The following is a 26,797-nucleotide window of genomic DNA, read 5'->3' as shown; positions in this document are numbered from 1 at the left end:
CACATTGGCCATAACGTTTGCTCACCCATATACATAAACAAAAAACAAACAAACAAACAAACAAACTCTTAGTTTTATTTTTAAGTATGTGCATGTGGCTATAAGTACCAGAGCCTGTGAGGACCAGATACATCAAACAGACTTGAGTAACAGGCAATTGTGAGCCATCTGACACTGAGGATTTGAACTGAATGAGGGTGTTCTGTAAGAGCAATACCCACTATTAACTACTAAAATAAAATTCTTAAAAACACAAATGAAAACAAATAAAAAAAGTAACATCCCTATACATCTGATTATGTTTCTGTAGCTAAGGAAAGTAAATGTTGGGAATGACTTGGGACCTTATTTTCTTTTCCAGGAATCTGACCCAGTTTAACTGTCAGGCTTTGCTGCTGTGGTTGACAGGGTGGGCCAAGAGGAGATAAGGAGCTGGAGAGGGAAGAGTGGGCCAGGCACAGTGGTCAGGGAATCTTGCAGCTCTGACTAGCAATCAGATTGCCTCTTTATTTATACAAGTTTCACAGAACAAAGGCAGACTAATGACTATCCAAGAAGTACAGATTATATCATTTTGTCTCCGAACATGTGTTTGATTTTTTTATTACATGTCCTGGGTGACAAGATCAATCATAATTAAAAAGTACAAATAGAACAGATTTTTATTATTAGCCCTATAAAACCAATTCTAAAGACTGTCTTTGACAAAGCAAACACATTTTATTATATGACAACCTGCTTTTAGGCTGGCAGTTTCTGAAGATTATTTAAGACAGGGTTTCTCTCTGTAGCCTTGGCTGTTCTGGCTTTGTAGACCATGCTGGTCTTGAATTCAGAGAACCACCTGCCTCTGCCTCCCTGAAAGCTGGGATTACATGCGTATGCCACCTTGCCTGGCTGTATTTGCAGTTTTAAAGCACTCTAGATAAACAAAAAAATACCTGAATTGGTCTTTTAACAAATAGCAAATACTAATGCCTAACTCCTTTTACTATATTATTTCATCATCTGTGTTATAAAGTATGAAAATTTTAGTCAATCTATCTTATTTAATAAGTCCTATTCATCAAGGGGTGTACATTGTACAACACCCTATTTTTAAACTACATTTTCAGAGAGTCTAAAAGGGAGAGAAAGAATGACAGCAATTGCAGCATTCGGCACCGCTTTGCTAGAACTGTGTAAAACAGCTGTTCTGGCTTCATGACTTTTGCTGTTTCCGGAAGATGTGGGTGTGCTACTTTGGATTCACTGCAATCTCTCCACAGCAGTCAGGGTCAACACTAACAACACATGGGCAGGTTTATTTCTATGCTGAGAGGACTCAAGTCAGAAATTAACAATGGGGAAGTCAAGCCTGTAGGGGTGAGATGGAACAGTGTCTCTCTTTAAAGAAACGTCAGTAACCTGGGAGAAGTGTGCAGATGTAAGGAGTGTAAAGCTTCTCAAAGGCCAAAAAGTTGAAGCTGGAAAGCTTCTGAGCTGCCAGGAGCATCAAGAAATGTAAGGCATTATTGGCAAATGGAGTTGCGGCTTAAGAAGCACACACCCACTGGGCAGCAGTGCCACATGGCTTTAATCACACTACTCCAGAGACAAAGCAGGTGTATCTCTAAGTTGAAGGCCAGCCTGGTCTACAGAGTGAGTTCTAGCACAGCCAGGGATACAAAGAGAAATCCTGTCTTGAGAAACAAAACAAAACAAAAAAGGAAAACAAAAACAAAACAACAAAAAACCATACACCCATAAAATACACACACACCCTAAGTGGTGACAGGGGGACCAACAACAACAACAACAACAACAACAAAAAATGGATGAAGTCAGTACTTTGATCATTGTGATGGTTAATCTTCACTGTGAATTTAACCACAGTGAGAATCACCTAAAAGACACACCTTATAGTAATGTGAAGGTGTCTCCAGAGAGCTGTGAAGAGGAAAACCCCATTTAGACTATAAGTAACACCATGCCATGTACATGTGTGAAGGTATGTAGAGGTGCCCAAAGAGGCCAGAGGACAGTGAATCCCATGGACTATAGTCAAACAGGCAGTGGTGAGCTACATGATATTGGTGCTGAGGGACCTAAACCTGGGTCCTCTAAAAATGTTTACTACCTTTGTTTTATTCCAAAATCACACTAGATATTTTTTGATACAGCCAACAAGCTCTACAGTATAATCTTTCTGGTTTGGAACCAACTTGCTTCCAGAGGGCTCCTCAACCAAAATCCACCCCCCTAGACTGTCATTTATAGGAACACATTATTCATATATGTTCTAAAGTAATACCAAATGGTGTTTACTGCCAGTTGTTAACTTCTCATTCTTATTCTGTATGTTGTAAGGAAATGAAGTTGAACCTTGGGCTTCACTCATGGTACATGATAGCTCTCCCACTGTGTCATGTCCCAGCCCTATCTTTAATTTCTTACTGTGACAAAGGGTCTAAGGTGACAGGTGGGGCTTGAACTTGAGATCCCTGTCTCAACCTCAGAGAATCTTAAGACTACCAGCCCAAGACAAGTCCAGCTGCAAAAATCTTTAAGAGGACTTTTGTGATAGGAATGAATATAAATTCTCATAAAGACACTCTTTTGACACAGCCTTGCAAAAATACATTTAAATGTATGATTACTCATCAAAAAGGCATTCTTTTATTTGGGGGCATCATTCTGCAATGAAGGCTGCGTTAGAACACCTGCCTAAGCCTCCCAAATGTTGGGGCCACAGGCATAAGGTACCATGCTTGGCTAAAGGGGGGTTAATATCTCTGGTTTAGAATCAGGTAGGCCTGGCTGTATCTTGGGGTTCATCCACTTGCTGGGTATGGATTCAGGCAAATTACCTGAGTGTCACTTGTAATGCTTACGACAAACATTAGCTGTAAGGGGTATACTTGAAGATGGCCACTCACACAGGCCACTGCCCACTTGGCTGTAAAACGCCTCATGATCTGGAGCACCAAGAACTGTCTACAGACAGCCTGAGTAACGTGCAAAATTGAGCAGCAGGTGCTTTGTGCGGGTCACTCTAGTCGCAGATTGTTCCTTTTCTCTTTATCGATTTCAAAAACATTCTCTCGTAGTCAGGCGGTAGTGGCACATGACTTTATTTCCACAGCACTTGGGAGGCAGAGGCAGAGGCAGGTGGATTTCTGAGTTCCAGGCCAGCTTGTTCTACAGAGGAAGTTTCAGGACAGCCAGGAGTACACAGAGAAACCCTGTCTCAAAGAACAAAAACAAACACTGCCTTGCTCATTTCATATGAGATCCTTCTGGACTGAGTGGAGGACAGAAACATGAAGTTTCCTACTTTTGTCAAGGGTTGGATGAAATGATCCTAGGCAGTGGTGTGAAGTGCACTAAACTGAGTTTTCAACTAGTTAATGTTGACTAAATGTTTGGGATTTCCTTATGATCACTGGGAAACAATTGTGCCAAATGTCATTCCATATTTCAGGCAATGCCATGTTGATAAGCTTCCCCCAAGGAATTAGGACAAAATCAGCCACACTTGTAAGAGAGCAGAAAGGGAACTTCTGGCTAAAGCTTACTTTTCTAAGGCTGCTTTTCTCCCACCTACACATACATTCAGGTAGGACTTCTCTGCTAGTTTTGACTATGCACCCAAGAAGGCAAGGTCTATTTTTAAGGCCGTTTTTTTATTATCTTTGCACAAAGGTAAGAGGGACATTTTATTATAGCCTACTTTGCCCTAGACTTTATATCCTATGTAAAAAGCTGACCAAATATGGTGTCACATGTCTGTAAGCTCTGGGAGGCTGATGCAGGAGGAGACTTCGAGGAAAGCCTGAGCAACAAAGTTAACTTCCAGGTGAGCCTGGACTAAAGAGAGGGAAGGAGGGGAAGAAGGGAAGGAGGAACAGAGGGAAGGAGAGAGGGAGGAAGGAAGGAGAAAAAGAAAAGGAGGAAAGGAGGAGAAGGGGATAGAAAAGCTCTTCCTATGGGGTGTCTTGAGTTCTCTGGTTTTTCTAATTGGACCCTCTCAGAGCTTCCTTCCTATGCCTTGAAAAGAGGAGGGCAGAAACCTGGCCTTAGTGTTACAATCTCAGTGGCAAACAAGCCAGGAATACCGCCTTCTGTTTGAATCAGTCCTGATGCATGGCTGGCTCCTCAGCTCAGCACTGAGGTGGAAGGCATCAGTCATTCCTGGAACACCCCTCCCCAAGCTGTGCACTGCACTCTCAGCACTACCCAGAGTTGTTTGTTCTTAGCAGTTTAAAGCAAAGTGCCCTTGAGTGCTCAAATACTAACAACTGTAACAACTCTCGACAGCTTTGCCTTCAAATGAGCTTTAAAACATTTTTAGTGAATATTACGTGTTTAACAAAACCATTTCCTATCTCTACTGTAGTCAAGTTTTTAAAGATACGCTAACTGCACTTTGATTCTGACTTAGCCTTGTGTAATTCTTCAGCAGTTACTGTGAAGGTAGGAGGGAGGCCTATGATCGACTTCAATCCCACTCTACTGTATTAGAACAGGGTCTTCTCCCCTAAACTTCTCAACATTTCAGCTGGACTGGCCAACAGGCTCCAGCTTCCTGCCTCTCCAATGGCACAATTATATGCACATACTGCTGTGGACAGCTTTTTATGTGCATTAGGTGCTGGGTATCTGAATCCTCCTGGCTGCACAGCTTAGCCCTCCCTCTCCTAACCTGCCATGGTATTTTTATGGTTTCTTGACATAGATTTCTCTGTGTAGCCCTGGCTGTCCTGGACTCCCTTTGAAGGCCAGGCTAGCCTTGAACCCAGAGAGAGATCAGCCTGCCTCTGCCTCCCTCACGCTGGGATTGAAGGTGTGCGTCACCTCACCCATCAATAAGGCCAGATCTTAACTTTCCTCAAAGATAATGCCCTTTCATATGAACTCAGACTTCAAGGGTGTTAAGATCCAAGAAGCTGAGTTTGTCTCAGCTAGGAATAAAGCTCAATGGTGGGCTTGCCCCAAATAAAATTCTCAGTATCAGCGTGGGGATTCAAACTAAAACTAAACTAAACTAAACTAAACTAAACTAAACTAAACCCACAACCACTGAAATCCTGTCCTAGTATCTCCAGTGTTGGGAGCAAAGGGAAATGTACCCCAAATCACTCACTACCCATATGTGACTAGTCAGAGTGCAGTCAGTCAGATGCAGGGGATTGAATAGCCTGAACATAGTGAACCCCTGTCACAGAAAAGCAAGAACTTAGGGTACATCTGTGTTAGTACTAGCCTCAAATGCACAAGGCCCTAAGGCCCAGTAATGCAAACTGACAGAAGTCATAAGACAGGCCAAACACATACTCAATTCTTACATGTTGCATTTAACAAATCTTTAAGAGCAACCTTAAGAGTTCTGGTGGTTGTTAATGTTCCCGATACCTATCACACTACAAGAAATAGCTAAAAGGAAAAAGCAGAAAGTCCAGGTTTCTCTAATGTCAACTTTTTTTCAATTTGGTAACTACTTGAGTGACCAAAAAAAAAAAAAAAAAAAAAAAAAAACCAACCAAAATCTTAATATTACTGATATTTAGAACTCTTTTTTGGAAAGAGCTGCTGGCTATCTAGACTTATATTTGAAAAGGAAATGAGATCTGTCATGAAAGCAGGAGGGGAGTGCGGGAGAGGGGAACATGGAGGGTAAATGGAATGTATCACAACGAAACCTGCTTCTCTATTAACCGAGACATTTTTTAAGGCATTTTCAAGTTTCTGGTATCGCTCTGCTGATTCTAGCTGTAGCTTACCCACTGGTTACAGGTTCTCATCGAGCAACAGCAAATTCTTTTAAAATGCGTGTGCATTTCTGTAGGTTAAGTACAAGAGCCCATGGGATGTTGCATCTTATGTGGCTGGAGTTACAGGTGGCTGTGAGTAGCCCCTAAGAGGCACTAGGTCTGCCAAAGCAGTTACACATTCTTGGCCGAACCACCCTTGAGCCTGCTCAGCTTTAAGAATTTCATATACTTTTGTTTGCAGCATTTGACTTAGGATGTCTGTCTTCGGCTGCACTGCTCAGGTTTACTCAGCTCAAGCCACTTGCTATTAAGTGTGTGCACCCTCCCGGATTGTACACACGACCTAGGAGAGGGCCTACGCTGAGACAGAGGCCACAGAGACCAGCAGCTACAGAAGCTGACATTACTGCCTGCCTCAAGGAGGTGTTCCAGTGAAGAGGATCCACAGTGAGGACCTTAGGACCTTTCTGAGCAACGTCCAATGGGGTTCTCAGCCAAACTATCTGTACTGGGCACAGCAACAAAGAGAAGACCTGGGGCTGGGAATAACTCACTGGGAGATGGCTTACCCAGCTACGAGTAAGGTGCTGGGGTCCACTTCCGAGTACACAGGCCCTTGTGTCTTCTACGCTATTAGTATTTCCTAGCTACACAAATCTCCCCCAAAACATGATTCTTCCACCCCCACCCCCAAGTGCAATCATCTTAAGCACACACAAGAACCACAGGCATCCAAATATAAATTTGTGAAAATTTTCTTTACAAGAAGCATAGAAATTATAAAATTGTAAAATTTAAAAAACAAGTTTTCTTCAGCCAAAGAATGTAAACAATGAAGAAAAAGATAACAATAGGACAGTAAGGCTCTGCAGCCTTATAACCAGAGAAAAGCACAAGCCAGGCAGGCCCTCCGGACAGGATTACTGAAAACACCATTCACAGCAACCTCATTGAGGTTTTTCTATTCTTAAAGGGTTCGGCCAAAAACAAGTATTTTTAATGAGATTAAATAAATCAAAATAATTACATTATAAATGAGTTTATGAAATGTAACATCAACAATCATACCCATTGAGGATGTTTAAATATCCAAACACAGGCCCCTTTCTTTAAGTGTGTGTGTACAGGCAGACATCATCACCGCTTACCTCAGCCCTAGTGTCCTCTGCCCTGTAGCTCTCTGGGACCTGGCTAACAAGCACTCCTCTTTACAGCTCATTAAACGACAAATACTTCAAATATTTTGCGTTGAGTATAATCCTGGCACAGACTGTGTGGGACATAAGTGAGAACTTCATAGTGATTTAAACACAATTTATCATCATCTTGTTCACCCTGTGAGAAGCAAACTGGATAGTGGAAACACTGACCTAGAGGGGAAAAACAAAAAAACCTCTGCTCTAAACTGCTTACAACCTGTTTTCAGATTAGCAGAGCCATGAGTGACACTGTACAAACTTGACTTGGGAAAGAAATCAAGCTAGGTAAGTTCTGTTTGTAAATTCTAACAATTAAAAAATCAGAATACAGCAAGTCATGCTTATATTTTAAGTCTATTCAAAACGAAACATTAGAAATTATAAAATATTCTCATCTTTTTTTTTTTACAAAGAAAATCTCTACAAAAGTTATTTATATTAAAGTTGCAGTGTTAGAATTGCAAAATGTCCTATACCAGGTCACAAGATTCTTCAACAATCAAAGAAAAATATGCACAAAATTTTCTCAATTGTTTTATCCTTTTAGGAAATAGAATAGAAAAATATCTTAAATTAAAACCTTGCAAAGTGGAACTCCTCTTAAAAAAGCCTTCTAAATAATGTAAGATTTGAATTATTCTTTATAAATAAACTATATATAGTATCTCTGTAACAGGAGGACTTGCTAGACACATCGTGTCAGGCTTTGCATTACAACTCCACATCAGCTAAAATTTGGCTAACCTTTACAACTTATAGATAGAGGTATCATAAAAATAGAAAAATAAAGCTGTAACTAAACAGCCACTCACTCAGCAGACTGTTTACACTACCTCACCACATTTACCATTTGAAATTCACTCAGTATTGTCCTACATCCCTTGTTAACCATGCATCAAGAAAACAGTTCAGAACAAACTACAGAACCTGTTTTAAACGATGGCAAAAGCTACCTTTTAAAGAGAATTTGCATATTTAAATACTAGTGTGTCTAATTGTTGGGAGAAACCATGTCAGTCATTTCTCCTCACACCATGTGGCCCCTAGGGATGGACACAGACCATTAGGCCTGTTGCCAAGCACCTTTCCCCCTAAGCACCTCAATGGCCCCGACTCTAATAACGTGGGGCCGAGAGGAAGAAGTATCAGTTCTTCTTTCCTGTGGTCTGCTCTGACTCAGAGTCTCCCTCTGCCACTGGACTCTTGGCAATCCTCTTGCTTCATCCTCCCAACTGCAGGGCTTAGGCAGAACACCAGCTTTATGTTTTCAATGAGTTAGACACATCTGAATATACATGAGGGTTAAGTATTATCCACTTTATTTTCTTATCTGAAATTCAGAATTAATGTGTAACCATATTAATGTATGAAAAGATTTATTAGAAAAATAAAGAACTTTAAAATTTTACAATATTTACTACTTCAAAATTCTTTTAGATAAAACAAATGTTACTTGTGGTTAAAACACAGAATCTGACTTAGAGATTCTCATTTAATCCCTGTAAGACAAAACACATGGTAAAATGGTAGATCTTCACGAATATTAAGAAATCCAACATGAAAGTTCCACCCAAATGCCATAAGCCTCGGGTAGCTATGGCAGTGCTTGCTGCAAAGTATATGAAACGATTTTCTTGGAAATTTAGCACCTTGCTGGCTATCAACATTAACACCACCATATTAAGTATAAACTGTGTGGTCTATATTACTGCTCAAAAATTTTATCAGCTACATAAGGAATGAACAAATATATTTTATAGAGCAGACACTAAATAACTCAGGCTTGTAGGCCTCTAAACTCTCACTACTCCAATATGCAGCTTCAGAGGGAAAAAAACAAATAACAGATATGAAAATGAATAACTGTGCCTATGGGCTGCAGACTATCTGGTGCTCAACTAGACATGGATTTGGAAAAAGAAACACAATTCTAGGCCCACTACAAATATGTCATACATGGGCATAGATCAACTGAGCTGCTTAAGAAGAAACATTACATTTTACAAACTAAAATTTTACACTTTCCAATCACATGTGAATGTGTGTATAAATATGTATGCATACAAGTTATAAAACTAGCATGTTTTACTTGGTATTGTTTTTGGTGTGCTAACAACAGTATCAAACCCAAGTCACATCAGTAGCAAAGGGACCATAACTGAGTACTCAGACACTAACCAATAACCAGCAATATTTTGATATCTAATTTTTTCTATAAACTGATAGAAACTAACTAATTTGTTCTCTGTGCACCTAAAGAAAATGTTGGATGTGTATTTCAAGATGTCATCTTAAAATTAAATTGAATTGTTACAATTTGAAGCTAAGCGTGATTTGCTTTGTTTTATTAGAAAAAATACTCAAGCAAGGTCTACAATCATCGGTCAATTAAGAATGACTTACAAGAACATGAAACAGTAAAATAAAAATACAGGTACAAACTATATATCTGAAACACTCTATTTGGCAATGTTTTAACAAACCAAAAATTTAAAGGAACAAAGGAGATTGCAGAGTACTTCGCAGATATAGAATAAAACAAATGATGAAGTGCTTAAGCAAAAGAAAAAAAATAGTAAGAACACACTGCTTTTCTTCTTTTGAAAATAGACTCTCGTTTGCTACAGAGCACATTAGACGGCCTTTCCAGAGCATCCTCACCGGCAGTGCTTCCCCTCTTATCCCTCAGGGTCAACGACTCATTTCTTTACCCCCTTGAAGCCTCCCATACTTTTAGTACCTTTTGTGCATGTGGTGTTTCTTTTTTAAGCAAATTAAATTATCTATGCATTATGGAACCTCTCCCATTTAGGAACCAAGGCTTAATTTTATATTTGTCTATTCTTTTAAAAATTTAGTGTAAAAACTGCTGGTTTTCCTGTCACTGTAGGAAGTAGGAACTCCAAGTGAGGAGTGCTTTCTGCAGTCTGACTGCACAGCACATGCTTTCCAGTAGGTGCTCCCAACAGTAAGGAACAAGTACGCAGCCACTGTCAGAGGGGAGTGCCATAAACCTTCATTATGGGTCTAGGCCCTCCCTCAAAGACTTTCTGGAAGGATGTCCAATGCTTTGTTCTTAGACTTAACAGTAGTACACAGTCCTTCAGTCTGCAAAGACATCTCTCATTAAAGGTGCTTTGTTAGCAATCCCTCTGGCAGCACTAGTGAGTTACAATTTCCTTCAATATTATTTCTACATAATATATACATTGACTTTCATGCTGCTAGAAAACATCTACAGTACATTTCATAATAGAAAAATATATTACAAATCTGCTGAATTATTTACAAGCAACGCTCTATTATCTCTATGCAACATTTGTTTGATACAGTACTGACAAGTTACACATATTTCCATTTCTGTAAAAGTTTAAAAAATTCCATATGGCTTCTTGCCTGCCAAGCAAGAAAGTGATTTTATTTTCCTTTTCAAAACCAACTTTGGTGCATAAAAGATTCAGTTTGAAGATACTTTAAAAAAAATACAATTTTTTTTTTTACATTAAAAAAACTCAAAAACTAACGCTTTCCTCAGGAAAAAAAAAATTAAGAATCAGGTTAAATGAAAACATGAAATTTTACAAATAATGTGAAATTGAGGTTTTTTTCAAAAACCATTGACAAGAGTAGTTATGTAGGTAAATATTAACACACTGTACCCCAAGAGAAACCCTAGTGCTGAAAAGGGAGCCACCAGACAGACATACGGCAACACTCTTTAACAGTAATTCTCAGACCTAATTCGATAGACGAATTTTTAGTTGATTGCAAATGTCGTTCACTGTTTGCTTAAATACAAATTGAACATTTTTCTTATCAGAGTTCTGCAAAAGAACACAAATGGCAACCAATCACATCTATTTATCATAACTGAAAGATTAATTATCTTTTGATAATTTCCACTGTCTAAATATTTTCTACTAGGACTTCAAATCAATACACACTGTCAAGATGGATCTTACAGTGCTTTTGGTGCTTTTAAGGGCAATTGTTTATCTTTCCAGTAAAACTACTGTACTCACTAGGGCGAAGAAAAAAAGCAGCTTAAGCAGTGAGCATGCAAAGCCTTTCAGAAGCTGTTCAACTGAGTTGCCAGAGAGTGTCTGCGCAGTCTCCCACAGCGCCATTCCATGACTTGTGGACTACAGTAATATATTAATATATTCCACAGAAGACCTACTTCATTCACAGAATGTCCACGCTAAGCATAAATATTACTCTAAATACTGGACTTAAAAATAAAAGAGGAAGGGGTTGACTCTAATGTGCAACTTTCCCTAAGCCCATTGTCAGTGACTAAGACTGCAGGTGTCCCCGCTTGCTTGCTTTATGTATTTATGTGTGTTTTACCTCTTCAACCTCTTCTGTGGCATTGTTCTAGAAAAAGAAAAAGAAAAATTCTTTATTCAGTTGAATCAAACACAAAGTACTTCAAAAGAAACACTAAAAATACTTGTAGAATTGAACATAGTGATGGTGACAGGCCACCACAAAAACATATCTGCAAGTGCTGGCACATGTCTTCAGGCCCAACTACTTGCGACGGAGGCAGTGGGATTCTTGAGCCTGGGAGTTCAAGGACAGGTAGGACAACACAGGAAAACAAAACAAAACAAAACAAAAAAACCCCTATCTCAGGAAACATGTATATTGAAGGGAAAAGTAATTACTCCTAAAAGATATAGAGTAAAATTTGCATAACTTTTAATAAAAAAATCTCTGTAGCCTATTATTATTAAGATTTCCATATCTAACATGCATTTTTAAGTACTACTTTTAAATTTCAAGTAAGTGTTCTTTGTAGTCCCATTTGCAAGTAAAGTACATTTTCTAGTGGAACAGTCATACTTTCATTTGACATGTATATTAGCAAGAAATCATTCTGCAAAAACACAAGTGGAAATAATTGTTTTCCCAGTCAAGATCCAGACACTTAAACCCTAATCTCACACTAAGAAAACATCAAGCCTTTATGACTATATGACATTATTAAGTACCCTCAGTTCCAACTTCCAGAAGAGAAGCACTGAAGACAAAATTTAGCTTTAAGGTTTTGGGAGTTACTTCATTCTGGCTGACTGTTTTAGTATAGTATAGTTAATATACAAACCAGATGTGATGAGGCAGTCCTGTAAGCCAAGCATTCAGGAGATTGAGGCAGGAGGAGGTGGCATTCCAGGACAGCCTGGGCTACAGAAAAGCACCTAGTGCCTTAAGAACATACTCATTTCCCCAGAAGAAACTTTCAGTAAAAAACAAAGAATCAGGCTGGAGAGATGGCTCAGTGGTTAAGTGCACTGTCTGCTCTTGAAAGGACCTGGGTTTGATTCCCAGCACCCACATGGCAGCTCACAAGTGTCTGTAACCCCAATTCCAAGGGATCTGACAATGTCACACTAAGGGACATAAAAAGAAAAAAAAAGCAAAAGAATTGTGTATCTTGAACAGCCAACCTCATTTATATCAGTACTTCTGAGCATGAATTCTAAGCATGAAGAATATTTTAAATCGCTTTCACTGACATAAGTAAATTGCTTTCTACAAAGCACAAGAGCACAAAAATAAGTTGATGTGTGCAAAAGAAAGGGAGAAAAAAAGAATGGAGAACAGGAGTAGGGATACTCATTCCAATTGTCCATTCTGAAGCTCCTAAATTGCAACCAGTTCTAAAGCTGACCAGCTCTCCAAGAATGCCCCTTTCCTAGGGTACCAATTTCAATTACCTCTCCAGAGTAAGCAGAATCAAATCTAAATTAGTACCAGCAAATAAATACCCAACCATCTTTCTTTTAAAGTACAGTTTTCCCATTTTCTTAATTAATTGAGATTATTTTCTCAATCTTCTGCTCTTTATAATCTATCCCATCTTTCAAAGAATAAGTCTCATTGCATGTAGCACCTTCCACAAAAGCTATTTTATTTAAAAAGTGGAGAGAGTAGGGAAAGCTCAGGAGTCTCAATGTTCCCTCATGACAAGACACATGAATGTTTGAACTCTCTCAGAACAGTGTCTCAATAAGAACCTGATACATTGAACGGCATTTCAGACAGCCAAGTCACAAAGGAACAGGGCCTTTTCAAGTGCTCAACTACTACAAAGTAACCTCATTTTATGGACAGGGATATAAATTAGTTGGTAGAACGCCTGACTGGCATGAGCTCAAGTTTGATTAGCACTATTCCACCCTACCCCACTCCAAATTAGCTAACTTTATGATAGTTAAAAGATGCAGTAAAGGATTTATGGATTATCATCTTACCCCTGGACAGCCCATTCTCATGAGAAATACAGTAAATTATAGCTTCAATTTAAAATCATAAAGTTGAGTGCCTTCTTAATCACTGGTTTAATTACCAGAGTAGCCTGCTATTTGGCTACAGCAGCATGGAAGTTAAGCTCACACTGTGTGACCCTACTACAGCTACAATCTATGCACAGTGACTCAGGAGAAGCTACCACGATGTGTATCACCTAAGGAACACTCCTGGGCACTCCTCTTCCTAACACCACAGAGCAGTCAGACTTGAAAGCACTTAACAACCACACTGCTACACTGTACTTCTGCAAAGTTTGGGGAGAAAGTAAGTGAAGAACATGGTTTTTAGGATATCTTTCTTCAGTCTCACAAAAGTCTGGTTAAATACAAAGGACCACATTTATTTAAATGAAGACTTACTTTTTTATTAATGAGTATGTGTGTATGTCTAAGTGAGTGAATATCACATGCCGCGGTGCCCATGAGGTCAGGAGGGTTTCAGATCTAGAACTTTAAGTCACAAAGTTGACTTGGGTGCTTACAATGGACCCCATTCCTCTGCAGAGGTGCTCTCTTTTTCTGAGTCATTTTTCCAGCCCCAGAATCACGCAAAATACTAGTGTGTTATAATCTAAACAAGCACATACACCTTATCAAAATATTGTTTCTGGATTCTATAATTCTTAGACCTTTGAAATATCACCTCCCTATTTGAAAGAAAAAAGGAACATAAATGCCATGTGTTATAATGACCCAAACATGGGTGGTGAGGCAGCACTGGCTACACAACATGTGTGAGTAGCATAGGCTACATAAACCCTGGTTCCTCCATAGACCCTGCCCGGTCCCCCAAAAAACTAAAGTGTACTGGACAGAGAAATTGAGCACAAGTTGCTTGTCCCAAGTTCAGAACTCTACACTCTGAAGCCTTTTGAGCACCAATATGGTTTTGAATATTCTGATGAGGGATGTTCACCTAGTCATGTCTAGGCAAAAACAAAAATCCAGATTTTTGGATAAGGAATATTCAATCTCTACAGAAAAAAATAAATCCCAATATATCCAAAATTTAGAAAAGTTCATAATGACAACTGAAACAAAAACCAAAACAAAACAAAAAGCACTCTGTCATGAAGTGTATTACCTGTATATGTTTGGGTCCAACAGCAAGGCAGTATCTTTGGGTAGCTTTGATAAATGAACTACTTTAGTTTTTAACTGATGTCGTTCATTTTCATTCACCCATACATCTGGCAGACTATGGATTAAAAAAGAAAAGCCAATAGTTTACAATTATCCTAGACTTTTCATTCCTGTCTTCACTCTCCAGCCTTTTCCACAGCTCTGACAGGGGCACCTGTGTGCTTCTGCAAAGACACAGACAGCAGCACACATTCAATGAGTAGCATTTGGAGTGTGGGGTGGACTAGGAATTTGTACAGCTCGGCTTTTAACTAAATGAAATCAATGAAAATCTGTTTTGGTTTTTTGCTAACAAAGGAAAACACCATCAATCCATGAGAGCTCAGTATGTAGCTTAGTACAGCAAATACCAACAGTGCCAAGGACAGGTCTCTCCTGAGACTGAGCCCATATAAAACGCATCTGTGACCAAAATATGAATTTGAAGGTATTTAACCCTAAAAAACATTCAAAGTACTTTGATATCTGCACTTTTGATATTTGATATTTTAATAAAGACATTTAAATTTGATATTTTAATAAAGATTTAAGTAAGGCATGTTAGTACATGGTGATTACATGTCTGTAATTCCACCACTCAGAAAGGTTGAGGCCGGAAAACCGTGAGTTCAGACAGTGGGTCACATGAAGAGACCAAAAGCTTTCTAATTCAACTTACAACAGAGACAGTTATGTTGGCTTAATACCCTGGCCAAGCAACTGGGCCTAGAGGGGTCTGAGGCTCCAAGGTAGAGCCTGCTGCTCCCATTTGCTGAAGGAACGGCTATCAAGGTGCCCTCTAACATTACACACGTTGACTGGTACTCCTCCTCCACGCCCTCATCAGAAGCTTCCTAACACAGTGGGGACAATTAAGTAAAGCCCTGCCTCAACAAATGAAAACTAAATTCATGAATAAATAAATAATGGACGGGTTTCTTTCTTATACACAGTATTTCTTAAAATACTTACATGTCTTCAGGCATCCAATGAAGCAAAAGCTTTATCTTTCCAGATTCCTCCTTTCTTTTAGCTATTACCTAATAACAGTACAAAAAGAAATGGTTAAAAAGAAAAATCCAACTATTTATAAAACACCATTTTTCTACACTGCTAAGAACATGAAGTGGCCATGCCCACACAGGAAAGGCACTGCCACCACAAAATCTTATCCTTCTTGCTTTGCACATGCCAATCTTCCCACAACACTGAAACTGCAAAGGTGCCCCACACTATCATTTAAAAGTAAGCCCCCACATATATTCATAATTTTAAAAAACAAACAAGTCTTCCTTTAAACAAACTTCTTAAAAAACACTAAAGCAAAAAATGACTGTCAAGATAGCAGCTATGAGCACTTTCTTCAAGGGTTGCTCTGACCCTTGGTCTATATTATTTGGGAGGAGAACCTACTCCCAAGTGTCTTCTGATCTCTACATGGATCGAATATGGGAGAACAGAGAATAAATAAAGCCAGAAACTGGGCTTAGTGGAGACCACAGAAAACAAAGTTATAAATCTACATGAGAAAGAAAAGGTTAAAAGCAACAAAACAAAACCCAGCAGGTTCTATAAAATGAGCACAGAAACAGGTTCAGAAAACTGGGGGGTGACAGTGTGTTCTGGGGATGGTGTTGCTGATGTAGTTACATCAGTCAGTGACTACTCAAACGTCACTGACTACTCAAACGTCACTGACTTGCCAAGGTCTGGGGTAAACTTTCCCACCTGCCTCTGTCATGTGTACTTCATTTACACTCACCACCTTCCTTTTTTTAAGCATAGTTGAACCCAAAATACTACGAATACTATGGACATCTCAGAGTGCTTTCCTTAACCTCCACTCTAGCTACGATATTCATCCCTCAAAACCTCATTATAGGAGATGGCAACCTATGATCAATGCCAACAGTTAATACTTCAAAACATCCATTTTGTTGCGAGAATAAATATAAAAGTAGCCCAATTCTACTATATTTCATATTTCAAAACAAAAACTGGGCTACAAGAAATGGTATCTGCTAAAAGCACTTGCCCATAAGCCTAGAGATCTGCATTTCTATAATCTCTACCAACCATAAAGGTGGAGAGAAGAACTAACCCTAAACTTGTCCTCTGACCTTCTCACCTGCATTACAGTATGTACACCCACACATGTATCATGACTATGCAACAATCACTTTCATTTCTCACATGGTGGTAATGGCCTACACCTTTAATCCCAGTACTTGGGAGGCAGAAACAGGTGGAATCTATAGGTTCAAGGCCAGCCTGGTCTCTATCAAGAGAAACATCTCAAACCATGACCACAATCCCCCAACCCGTGTGTGTGTACACGCACACTTGAGACCATAAAAGGGCATTGACTCTCATGGAGTTGGGAATCACAGGTGACTATGAGCCACCTAATATGGTGCCAGGAACTCAACAAGGGCAGCAAACACTCTTAAACCACTGAGCCATCTCTTCAGCACCAACAATAATTTTACAAGCCAAAATTATACATTCACTTTTTTAAAAATCCAAAATGCCAGAAGTCTTACCTAAAGTAAGACTACACCACTACACCAAACTACACCAATTTAAAAATAATAGAACAAGGCTAGAGAGATAGCAATTCAAGTTATGTATCTCCAGTTTCAGGGAATCTGACCTCCTCAGATACCAGACACATATGGTGCACAGATGTACATGCAGGTACATGCATACACATAAGTAATATTAAAAAAAAAAATGAATAGACAATAAAATTAGTTCCTTGCTAGCCAACCAAACTGATCTTACCACTTTGTGTTTCCAAACTGACATTCTGATTGTTCTGGGTTGAAAACCTAGTCTCAAGAAGCAGCAACCCTCTACAATGTGCTGGCTAGCCACAATTCTAGAAAACTGGAGTTATACCTGTGGAGTTATACCTTTTTTAATGTTTTGTTGTTGTTGTTTGTTTTTGCTTTTGGAACTACTGGCTGGAGAGTGAACCTAGGGCCTCAGATATGCTAGGAAAGTATTCTACCACTGGGCTACCTCCCTATTCATTTCCAGCAACTAGTTGCCCAGACTGACCTTACCCTTACTCTCAGCCAGGCAGGCCTTGAACTTCTGCTTCAGCCTGCAACGCTGAGGTTACAAACATGTACTTCCATATCCAACAATAAAATAGCGAAAAACAATGTATACTTTTTTTGCAAGTCTATATAATTTGAAAGAAAAACAGAATACTTACAGTACTATGAAAAACAACACTGTGTCCCTTCCCTAAACTTTCTATATGAGCGGAGAGGTTAAAGCATATGGCTCGATGTCTTATGGCATCCAGTGTTTGTGCATCGAAGAAATCATGTGGTCGCGCTGAAAGTCAACACAAAAAAGTTAGACAGTTTAGAAACTTCTACAGTCTACTAAATGCTCAGGTGTTTTCCAAATACTGGAGATCTCAGCTTTAACTGACAGGAACTAGCAAGTCCCTGCCCAGCACCTAGCTGCATGCATCTGTGTTCAGAGTCAGAGCTCTGATAGGTGAGAACAGGCAGAATTCCAATTATAATAAATGCATCAATTCCATTATCCCCTGCTTCTTAGCCTCAAACTCGACCATCTTTATTTTTCATAAAAATTCTCAAAACCATCTGAGGTTTTCTACAATGACCATCTCCATCTGTGCAACAAGGAGGTTTCAAACTTACACTGTGATTTCATGAGCATTCTATTTTTCACATGCTATCAAAATCTTTCGAAATCTGTGACAAAGAGGAAACATTACTTCCAAGCTTTCAACAGGTATTTTCTTGATTACAAACAAATGTCCGAAGAACAATGTAAGAAAACGGCACATAACTAAACCCTAGGGCTTGAAGACAGAGCCTCCCACATCAGACAAGCACTCTATCCTATCAATACAATTCTAAATAGTAACTAGTTCATCATTAAAGTCCCAACCAGGTCTCAACTGCATACTGTGCACCTGGCTTAACCTTCATTAGATTGCTTCTTTCTTTCTTTCTTTTTTTTTTTTTTTTTAATTATTTCTGAGATAGTCTTGTCGTATAGCCCAGGCAAGCCTCAAAGTCACAACAATCTCTTTTTTAATATATCAAAATAAAGCCATTTTTAAGGCAGGTTCAGCAGTATACACTAAGCACTTAGGAAGAATGAGCACGGGGTTAGTTCAGGGCCATCATAGGCAATGTACCAAGATCCAGTCTCCAAAAACACAGAAGGGATGGTCTCCAAGCAATATCTAAGCATTGTTGGGACTAGGGTAAGGCAACCCTGATTTCTAATCCAGCCTTGACACTGGAGATGAGAATAAGAAAGTTAGGCTACATTTATGACAAAGTGGCTGCTTCAGTATTCTAAATGGATGTTTTACAAGGAAAAACAAGTCAAACCACAGCACTATCTGCTTGAATAGTGCCCAAAAGAGAAAGCAAGGCTTTGTATGTTCTACACTTCAGAGTTAACACTCAACCTCTTCAAACAAAAAAACAAAAGCCCTCAATATAGGTAAAAAGTGTTTCCTTCCATGCCTGTCACTAGCACTCACCTCAGCAGCTGACCGTAACAGAAACTGTAGGTCAGAGCATTATCTACTTAAGTAGCACATATGCCAATTCTAAGGACCAACTAGGTACTGAAGTACACCCACCTATGCTTTCTAAATACAATGAATGGGGAGGAAGGGATCAGAAGATCAAGAGTTTGAGGCCAGCCTGAGGTAGGTGAGAGAGCAAAGCAAAGAGGGGTCCTGGTCTGGTGACACACACCTGCAATCCCAACAGTAGGGGAGCGAAGGTCCAGGAATCCTGGTTTACACAGTGAAACCTGATCTCAAATTTGAGCAGCAAATTGTGCAAGCATTGCTAAATAATGGGACAGTGAAAAAAGATTTAAATGGCAATACAGTGTGAAATGGGAGGGCGAGCACCCCTGCGTTTTGAGTACAATATTAAGCAGCTTTCTTTTTTCTGCTTTACATTTATGGGGGGTGATGGGAGGGAGCACAGGCCAGTGCTTGTTAATTCTCTCCTTCTACCAGGTGGGCTCCAGAGATCAAACTTAGACCAGAGTGATGCCAGGATGCCTGGGTGCCTCTAGATTACTGGCCTTACTTCCCTCAGTGATACTGTGTTGTGGAACTATAAGCTGAAATATAAACTCCTCCCTGAGTCACTTATGGCTGCGGTATTCAGAACCAGCTTAGACAGCATGTAAAGATATTTTTACTTTAACAGTAGAAAACTATATATTTTTTCCCTTTGTGATCAATTTATTTGTTCACTGTAGCTTTGTGGTGAGACTTGCATCTGCCTTTTCTTCCACACCCTAATCAAACCCACAGTGAGGAGAATTTACTAACTCTTTCACTCCTGCAGAACTCCCTTTCACAACAGCACTCCTTCATTCTTTCCCTCAATCACCCACTGCACGCCACTCACATGTCTTCACTCCAGACTTATTGGCCAGTGGACTCAAAGAATCAAGCATGGTACCCTGCAGGCTCTAGTTAAGGTTGATTCCTACTCCCAGCACTTGTAAGCCTATCATCTATTATTTTAATCTTAAATATTAAAGGAGTGTCCTACACAGAACCCAGTAATTAAAAGTACAATCTTCATGTTCATGCTGTAAACACACAGTTCACACACATCCTGGTTGATGGGTTATTTAACTTATTTGATTTTTATTTGACCTGCTCAAGATTTTCTAAAGCATTTGTAGAAACACAAACTAATTTATAACAAATCAGATACCACCTCTTATCTAATTCTCTGAATATAGTTTATATTCTAAAATCACATACACTTAATACTCCCTTAACTTCTACAAATATTTCTCACCAGATTCTCACACTTCCCATACTGTCAATTCAACCTCAGACCAGTGAAAACTGGACTTGCTTATTATGAAGCCCTAGATTCACTAGAGGCCTTCTAGATAAGCACTTACGCAATGAGCGCCGTCGTTTGTTCTTTAGTTTCCTCCGCTTGTTCATTCCAGCTTTAGAAGGAGATTCTTCTTTGGCCTTTGGCTGGCTAGAAACTTTTGAGGAATTCTGCTGACTGAAGTGTGTAGGTACATGGCGAGCTAGCCCTCCCTGAGAAGCAAAGCTGGCATTGCAGCCACCAACTACACACTAAAAAGAAGAAAACAGGGCTGTCAGCTTACTGCATGAGGCATGAGAACTGAAGGCAGTAAATATCCATACAACCGATTCTACAAAGTATACATGAAGCACTTCTTGAGTTCACTTCAAAACGCAACTAAGTTATCTAACAAGTGTATCATCTGGCAGTGGCATAGCCAGATGTTTCCAAACTTAAATTTGCTGCTCCTTCCACCACACCAAAGCAAAACACATGGGATCACCTTCCTGGAAGAGAGGTTTTGTTTTGTTTTGTTTTTTTAATAAACCAGGTTTACGAGGATAGTAAACTGATGTACTAATGGCTGCACCAATTCCGAGATTTTGCTAACAGTATTAAGACATACTCTCCCTATGAGCCTGGCTGGCCTGGAACTTACTACTTTATTTAGACTAAGCTGGCTTCAAAATCAGAGAACCTCCTGCCTCTCTTTCCAGAGTATTAGGATTAAAGCCATGAAACACAGTCTAAAGATATTAGATGACACAAAATCTTCAGATACTTTTTTTTCTATATTGCCACAACAAGTAGGGGGGAAAAACAACTAAGTTTGAAGATCTTTCTTATGTATTTGTTAGACTTGTAGATGTAATCTATTAGGACATTCTCACAGATTCAGTCTACTTACTTTTTGTCTCGGGAAATAAATTACACATATGTATTTGGTAAAGCTCAACACCAAACATCAAAACATCAAAATACCACCCTCAGGGCTCCAGGTTCTTCTAGCCAAAATATTACCAATCAATCATAACTTCTTCGAAAAAATCTGAAACAGTCAACACAACCTGCTTTCAGGGAAAATCCCAAGTGTCTTCACGGTGTGCCTAGCTAGATGTGTCTCAGACAGAAAAGAGCTGTCACCTGGGGCTCTTACGCCTTCACCATGCAAACATGCCACAGTTCACACTTTCAATGCATCTTGGAATTACGAACACCCTTATGCATCTTGGAATTACGAACACCCTTATGCATCTTGGAATTACGAACACCCTTATGCATCTTGGAATTACGAACACCCTTATGCATCTTGGAATTACGAACACCCTTATGCATCTTGGAATTATGAACACCCTTATGCATCTTGGAATTACGAACACCCTTATGCATCTTGGAATTACGAACACCCTTATGCATCTTGGAATTACGAACACCCTTATGCATCTTGGAATTATGAACACCCTTATGCATATTTTTGCCCAGAACATCTTGTTAATCACAGACATGTCTATGTTTAGTAGTGGAAATCAATCACATGGTAATTCACAACAACCTATACTGGAACTTGATGGCCTCTTCTGGCATGCAGGCATACATGAAAATAAAACACTCATACATAAAATAAAATCTTTTTAAAAAAATGTATTGAAAAAGGAAAAGAGCCCAAACATTCAACAACCTTTTTATATAATGCTAATAAAAATAGCACCTAGTGGGACTGGAGAGATGGCTCAGTAGTTAAGAGCACTGGCTATTCTTCCAGAGGACTTGGGTTCAATTCCTAATACCTACATGGCAGCTCACAGCTGCCTATAACTCTCAGGGTATATGACACCCTCACACAAACATAAATTCAGGCAGAACAGAAATGTACATAAAAATAATAAATTATTTTTAAAAAATAGCACCTCGTAGTATTATTAAGACTCTACAGTCACTTTATCAGCGCTCAATAATTTAGAAGAATGACTAAAGATTTTAGTGTTTACACTTGCCAGTGTGCACTACCATAAAAGGTACAAGAACAGGAATAAGCAAGACCAACTTCCTGCCCAGAAAAGGTACACACAGAAAAACTAGTAACTTCAACAATAGAGCTAAATCCAAGTTATTATAACTCAGAAGAGGAGCATAAATCTATTCTTTGTAATAAATAATTCATTGTAATGTGCTGGGTGTGTAGGTCAGTGATAGATCCAAACACAAAAGCCTTAAGTTCTATCCTTAATATTGCAAAAAGAAACAAACAGTAGAAACACTTAATTCATTTTTTAATTAATTTAATTTTATCAATGGGGTTATTATCAAATGGCTTTCATTAAATGCAACCAGCTAATAAAACCACATACAAGTAAAAAAGGATAGCCTGGGGGCTGGAGAGCTGGCTCACTGGTTAAGAGTGTTAACTGCTCTTTTAGAGGCACCAGGTTCAATTCCCTGTATCCATACAGCAGCTCAAAATGTAACTCTTATTCCAAGGGATCTGACACCCTCACACAGACTTGCACAGTCAAAACACAAATGCACATAAAATCAAAATAATTTTTTTTCTTTTAAAGAAAAAGGCTGGGTATAGTGACACATGCTTGTTAATCCCAGCAGAGGCAGAGGCAGAGGCAGGTTCATTTGGGGCCAGCCTGGTCTACAAAATCGAATCCAAGGCAGCCAAGGCTACACAGAGAAGCCCTGTCTCGAAAAACAAACAAAGTTGCTCTTGAGCTAGAGAGATGGCTAGAGTTAAGCGCACTGGCTGTTCTTCCAAAGGTCCTGAGTTCCGTTCCCGGCAATCACACGGTAGCTCACAAATATCTATAAGATCTGGTATGCTCTTCTGGTGTGCAGGCATACATGCAGGCACTGTAGCATAATAAATAAACCTTAAAAAAAGAGAAAAAGGATAGCCTGGAGCTGCAAAGATGATTAAGCAGTTAAAAGCACTTGTTGCTCTTCGAGAGAACCCAGGTTCAATTCCAGGCACCCATACAGCAGCTCTAAAACGGTCTGAAACTCCAGTTCCAGAAAATAAATCTGACACCCTCACACAGATGCACATACAGACAAAACACCAACACCATAAAATAAAAATAAATTATATATATATAAAGATATTCCATTAGCAATGATGTTAGCAAAGCAGGGCATTTGCTTGCAGAAGAATGAAATTAGATCATGTCTTCGTCTGCACAGAAACCAATCCAAAATTTCAAAAGACCTTCATTTACAACCTGATATGTGAAGCTGCTAGGAGAAACACTCCAAAATAAGCACAGGGGCTAGGAGGATGTCTCAGTGGGGCAAACGCTGACCTCACTCAATTTGGATCTCCAGCTTGTCCATACTCTAGCCTGGCACAGTGGCATACATCTATAATCTGTAATCCTAGCATCAAAGCGGCAGGCAGATGGATCGCCGAGGCTCACTGGCAGATTAGCCAAATTGGTGAGATTGGGTTCAATGAGAGGCCCTAGGCAGAAGAGTAGGAACTTAGCTCAGTAGTAGAGTGCTCACACAGCACACACAAGGCCTTGGTTCAGGGTCACCAGCAACTACAGAGTTTTGAACCACACTGGAGCTGTGAGACACTATCTTACATCTGGCCTAGACATGAGCAGATATGCCTCTCACCCACACACATGATATAGGCATAGGCATTTTTTTTTTTGAACAATACTCTACTAACACAGGAAATAAGCCCAAGAATTATAGAAAATTGAAAAGCTTCATTTAGCAGAGCAACCGCAAACTTACACACACACACACAAAAAAAACACAAAAAACTGGCAATCAGGAAAACGAGATCATGAACTATATCCTCCATAAATGCCCCCTCAACCCTACACACATACAGACATGGGTTATATACACATAAAATTTCATATGGAGAGATGATGGCTCAATGGGTAAGAACACTGGCTGCTCTTGCAAGTGAGAAAGACCTAAGGAGGGACCAGGAAAAGGGAACTTGATAGAGTACGTGCTAGGTACATACATGTCTAAATATCAAGCTGAACCCAAATAACATGGAGAATGTATTAGAATATTGAAAATACCAATTTCTGGGGCTGGTGAGATGGCTCAGTGGTAAAAAGCACTGGCTGCTCTTCCAGAGGACCCGAGCTCAATTCCCAGCACCCACATGGCAGCTCACAAATGTCTGTATCTCCTGCCTCAGAGGATTAGACCACCTAACACAGAGGCAAAACACCGATGTAAATAAAAATTAAAAATATTTATTTAAAAAAAGAAAATACAAATTTCTACAACAGCAAAACTTCAAGCTATACACTATAATATACTCCTAACACCTTTAAAAACAGCTCTTGCCTATCTCCAGTGGGAGCTGGGCATGGTGTTGCATGTCTTTAATTCCAGCCCTTGGGAGGCAGAAGCAAGCAGATCTCTGAGTTCAAGGACAGCTTGGTCTACAATGCAGGTTTCAGGCCAGCCAGTTAAATGGTGAGACCCTGTTTCAAAAAGAAATAAACATTTCCCAATCAAAACCAAGAGACATAAGATACGAATAGGATAAACTTGTTATAGTGCATCTATTAGAACTCTGCATTTCAGCCAGGTGTGGTGGTACACACCTATATCAGCACTCAGGGAGGCAAAGGCAAGTGAATATCACTGAGGTGGAAGCCAAGCTAAGCGAGTCCAGGACAGCCAAGGCTACACAGAGAAGCCTTGTATGAGAAAAAAATAAAAAAGAACTCTACATTTAGAACAGTTTAGCAGACACACATAATACGGTTCACACTAAATTTTCTGTAAGAACAGCCTGTTATTGAAACTCAGGTTGAGGCAGGGATTTAAGAGCAGCTTAGACATATTGGGAGTTTCAGGTCAGCAAGCTACAGAGCAAGACCCTCTCACACAAAGCAGGGTTGAGAGGAGGGACTGCATTTATCTATTGTTCCATTAAAAAGACCTTTTCCATTAAAAAGACTTTTTAGAGATTAATGAAACAATACTAGCAATTAATTATAGATGCAGGAAGACAACTGTATAGTAACAGGAGAGGTAGCAAACCTCCTGGAGATAAAACAGTGAGGAATGAGGCCATCTTACTGTGTTGCATAGGCTGGCTTCAAATTCCTGGGCTCAAGCAATCCTCCTGCTTCATCCTCCCAATTTCCTAGGCCTACAAATTCATGCCTCTGGTTTTGAGCGTTCTTAGCACCATACATTCTTTTCGGTTTGTTTTATTGTGACAGTGTTTTCACTCTGTAGCCTTCACTATCCTGGACTCACTTTGTGGACCAGGCTGGCCTCAAACTCTCAGAGATCTACCTGCCTCTGCCTCCCTGAGTGCCATACATTCTTAAAATAAGCATTCTTAACCAGGCATGGTGGCACTTGTCTTTAATACCAGCTTTTGGGAGGCTGAGGCAGGCAGATCTCTTTGAGTTCAAGGCCAGCCTAGTCTACAAAGGAGTCCAAGACAGCCAAGGCTACTCAGAGAAACTGTCTTGAAAGGTTAAAAAAAAAAAAAGAGGGAAGGAAGGAAGGAAGGAAGGAAGGAAGGAAGGAAGGAAGGAAGGAAGGAAGGAAGGGGGTTGGGGGGAGCACATAGAGATGGCTCAGAGGTTAAGAGCACTGGCTGTTCTTCCAGAGGTCCTGAGTTCAGTTCCCAATGACCACATGGTGTCTAATAACCATCTAGAATGACATCTGGTGCCCTCTTCTGGCATGCAGGCCTACATGTAGGCAGAACATTGTATACATAATAAATAAATCAATCTTTAAAAAAAAGTGTTTATTTTAAAATAAGTCAGAAACCTATTCCTTAAAGATTTCTCAGCACACATCTATTTGATGATTTTCAATCTTGCAATTGAGTAAAAAAAAAAACCCATTTATATTCTTTATTCCATAGAACAGTATTATTTGTTAACAAGGCTGAAACTTCTGAGAATGAGACAATGCAGTCATACCAAGAGATATAACTGGCTAGATATGGCTTAACATTATTTGGGTATTTGTAGTTTTAAAGGACGCTCACCCTAATTGTGATTTTTGCTCTGTTCTTCACACTGAATTTTATTATCTTTATCTCCAGCTACTTTTGAAATATAAGTATCAATAAAAATGTTAACAAAGGGATTCAGAAGGCACTAGGGACAAGTCTGTGGAAAAATGACTGCAGGACCCTATTTGCCCCTCAATACTAAAAAGATTTTTACAATAGTCAAAGCATGTTCATTACACAGGTCAGCTAGGCATGGTGGCTCAACATGTAATCCCAACACTGGAGAAGCCAAGGCAGCAGCTTGGCCTATATAAGGAGTCAGGACACCCTGAGCTGAGATGACAGTGAGACCTTACCTTTAAGAAGAAGGGAGAGGAGTTCCCACTGTGATTTTATGAATCACTCACATACGTACCTTGAAAGGTTTGTCTCCGCTGTGTGTCAGCATGTGCCGCTGCAACCAACTCTGACTGGTTGACGGGGTGTTATACACCTTACAACCTTTCCACAAGCAAACGAACACCTGTTAAAAGAGCATTGTCATCGCTTATTTCAATAAAGACTTTGGTCCCTC

At 39.5% G+C, this 26,797-nt stretch overlaps 1 protein-coding gene across 1 annotated transcript in view; it reads right to left on the bottom strand.

Moving 5' to 3' along the window:
• Positions 1-9,268: 9,268 nt before the first annotated feature.
• Positions 9,269-26,797, bottom strand: part of Aebp2 (AE binding protein 2) — a 33,782-nt gene continuing 16,253 nt past the window's right edge. Inside the window, exons 3-9 of the mRNA XM_021658978.2 lie at positions 26,639-26,746; positions 20,338-20,524; positions 17,615-17,739; positions 15,364-15,431; positions 14,354-14,467; positions 11,303-11,329; positions 9,269-10,776 (exon numbers count right to left, since the gene is read on the bottom strand). Coding sequence (XP_021514653.2) covers positions 10,731-10,776; positions 11,303-11,329; positions 14,354-14,467; positions 15,364-15,431; positions 17,615-17,739; positions 20,338-20,524; positions 26,639-26,746 — 675 coding nt within the window. The 3' untranslated portion in view covers positions 9,269-10,730. The remainder of the gene's footprint in view (positions 10,777-11,302; positions 11,330-14,353; positions 14,468-15,363; positions 15,432-17,614; positions 17,740-20,337; positions 20,525-26,638; positions 26,747-26,797) is intronic.

The sequence above is a fragment of the Meriones unguiculatus genome, chromosome 5 (genome assembly GCF_030254825.1).
Source record: "Meriones unguiculatus strain TT.TT164.6M chromosome 5, Bangor_MerUng_6.1, whole genome shotgun sequence".
NCBI lineage: Eukaryota > Metazoa > Chordata > Mammalia > Rodentia > Muridae > Meriones > Meriones unguiculatus.
The sequence above is the reverse complement of the archived record's forward strand: the minus strand, read 5'-3'. Positions and strand labels throughout refer to the sequence as shown.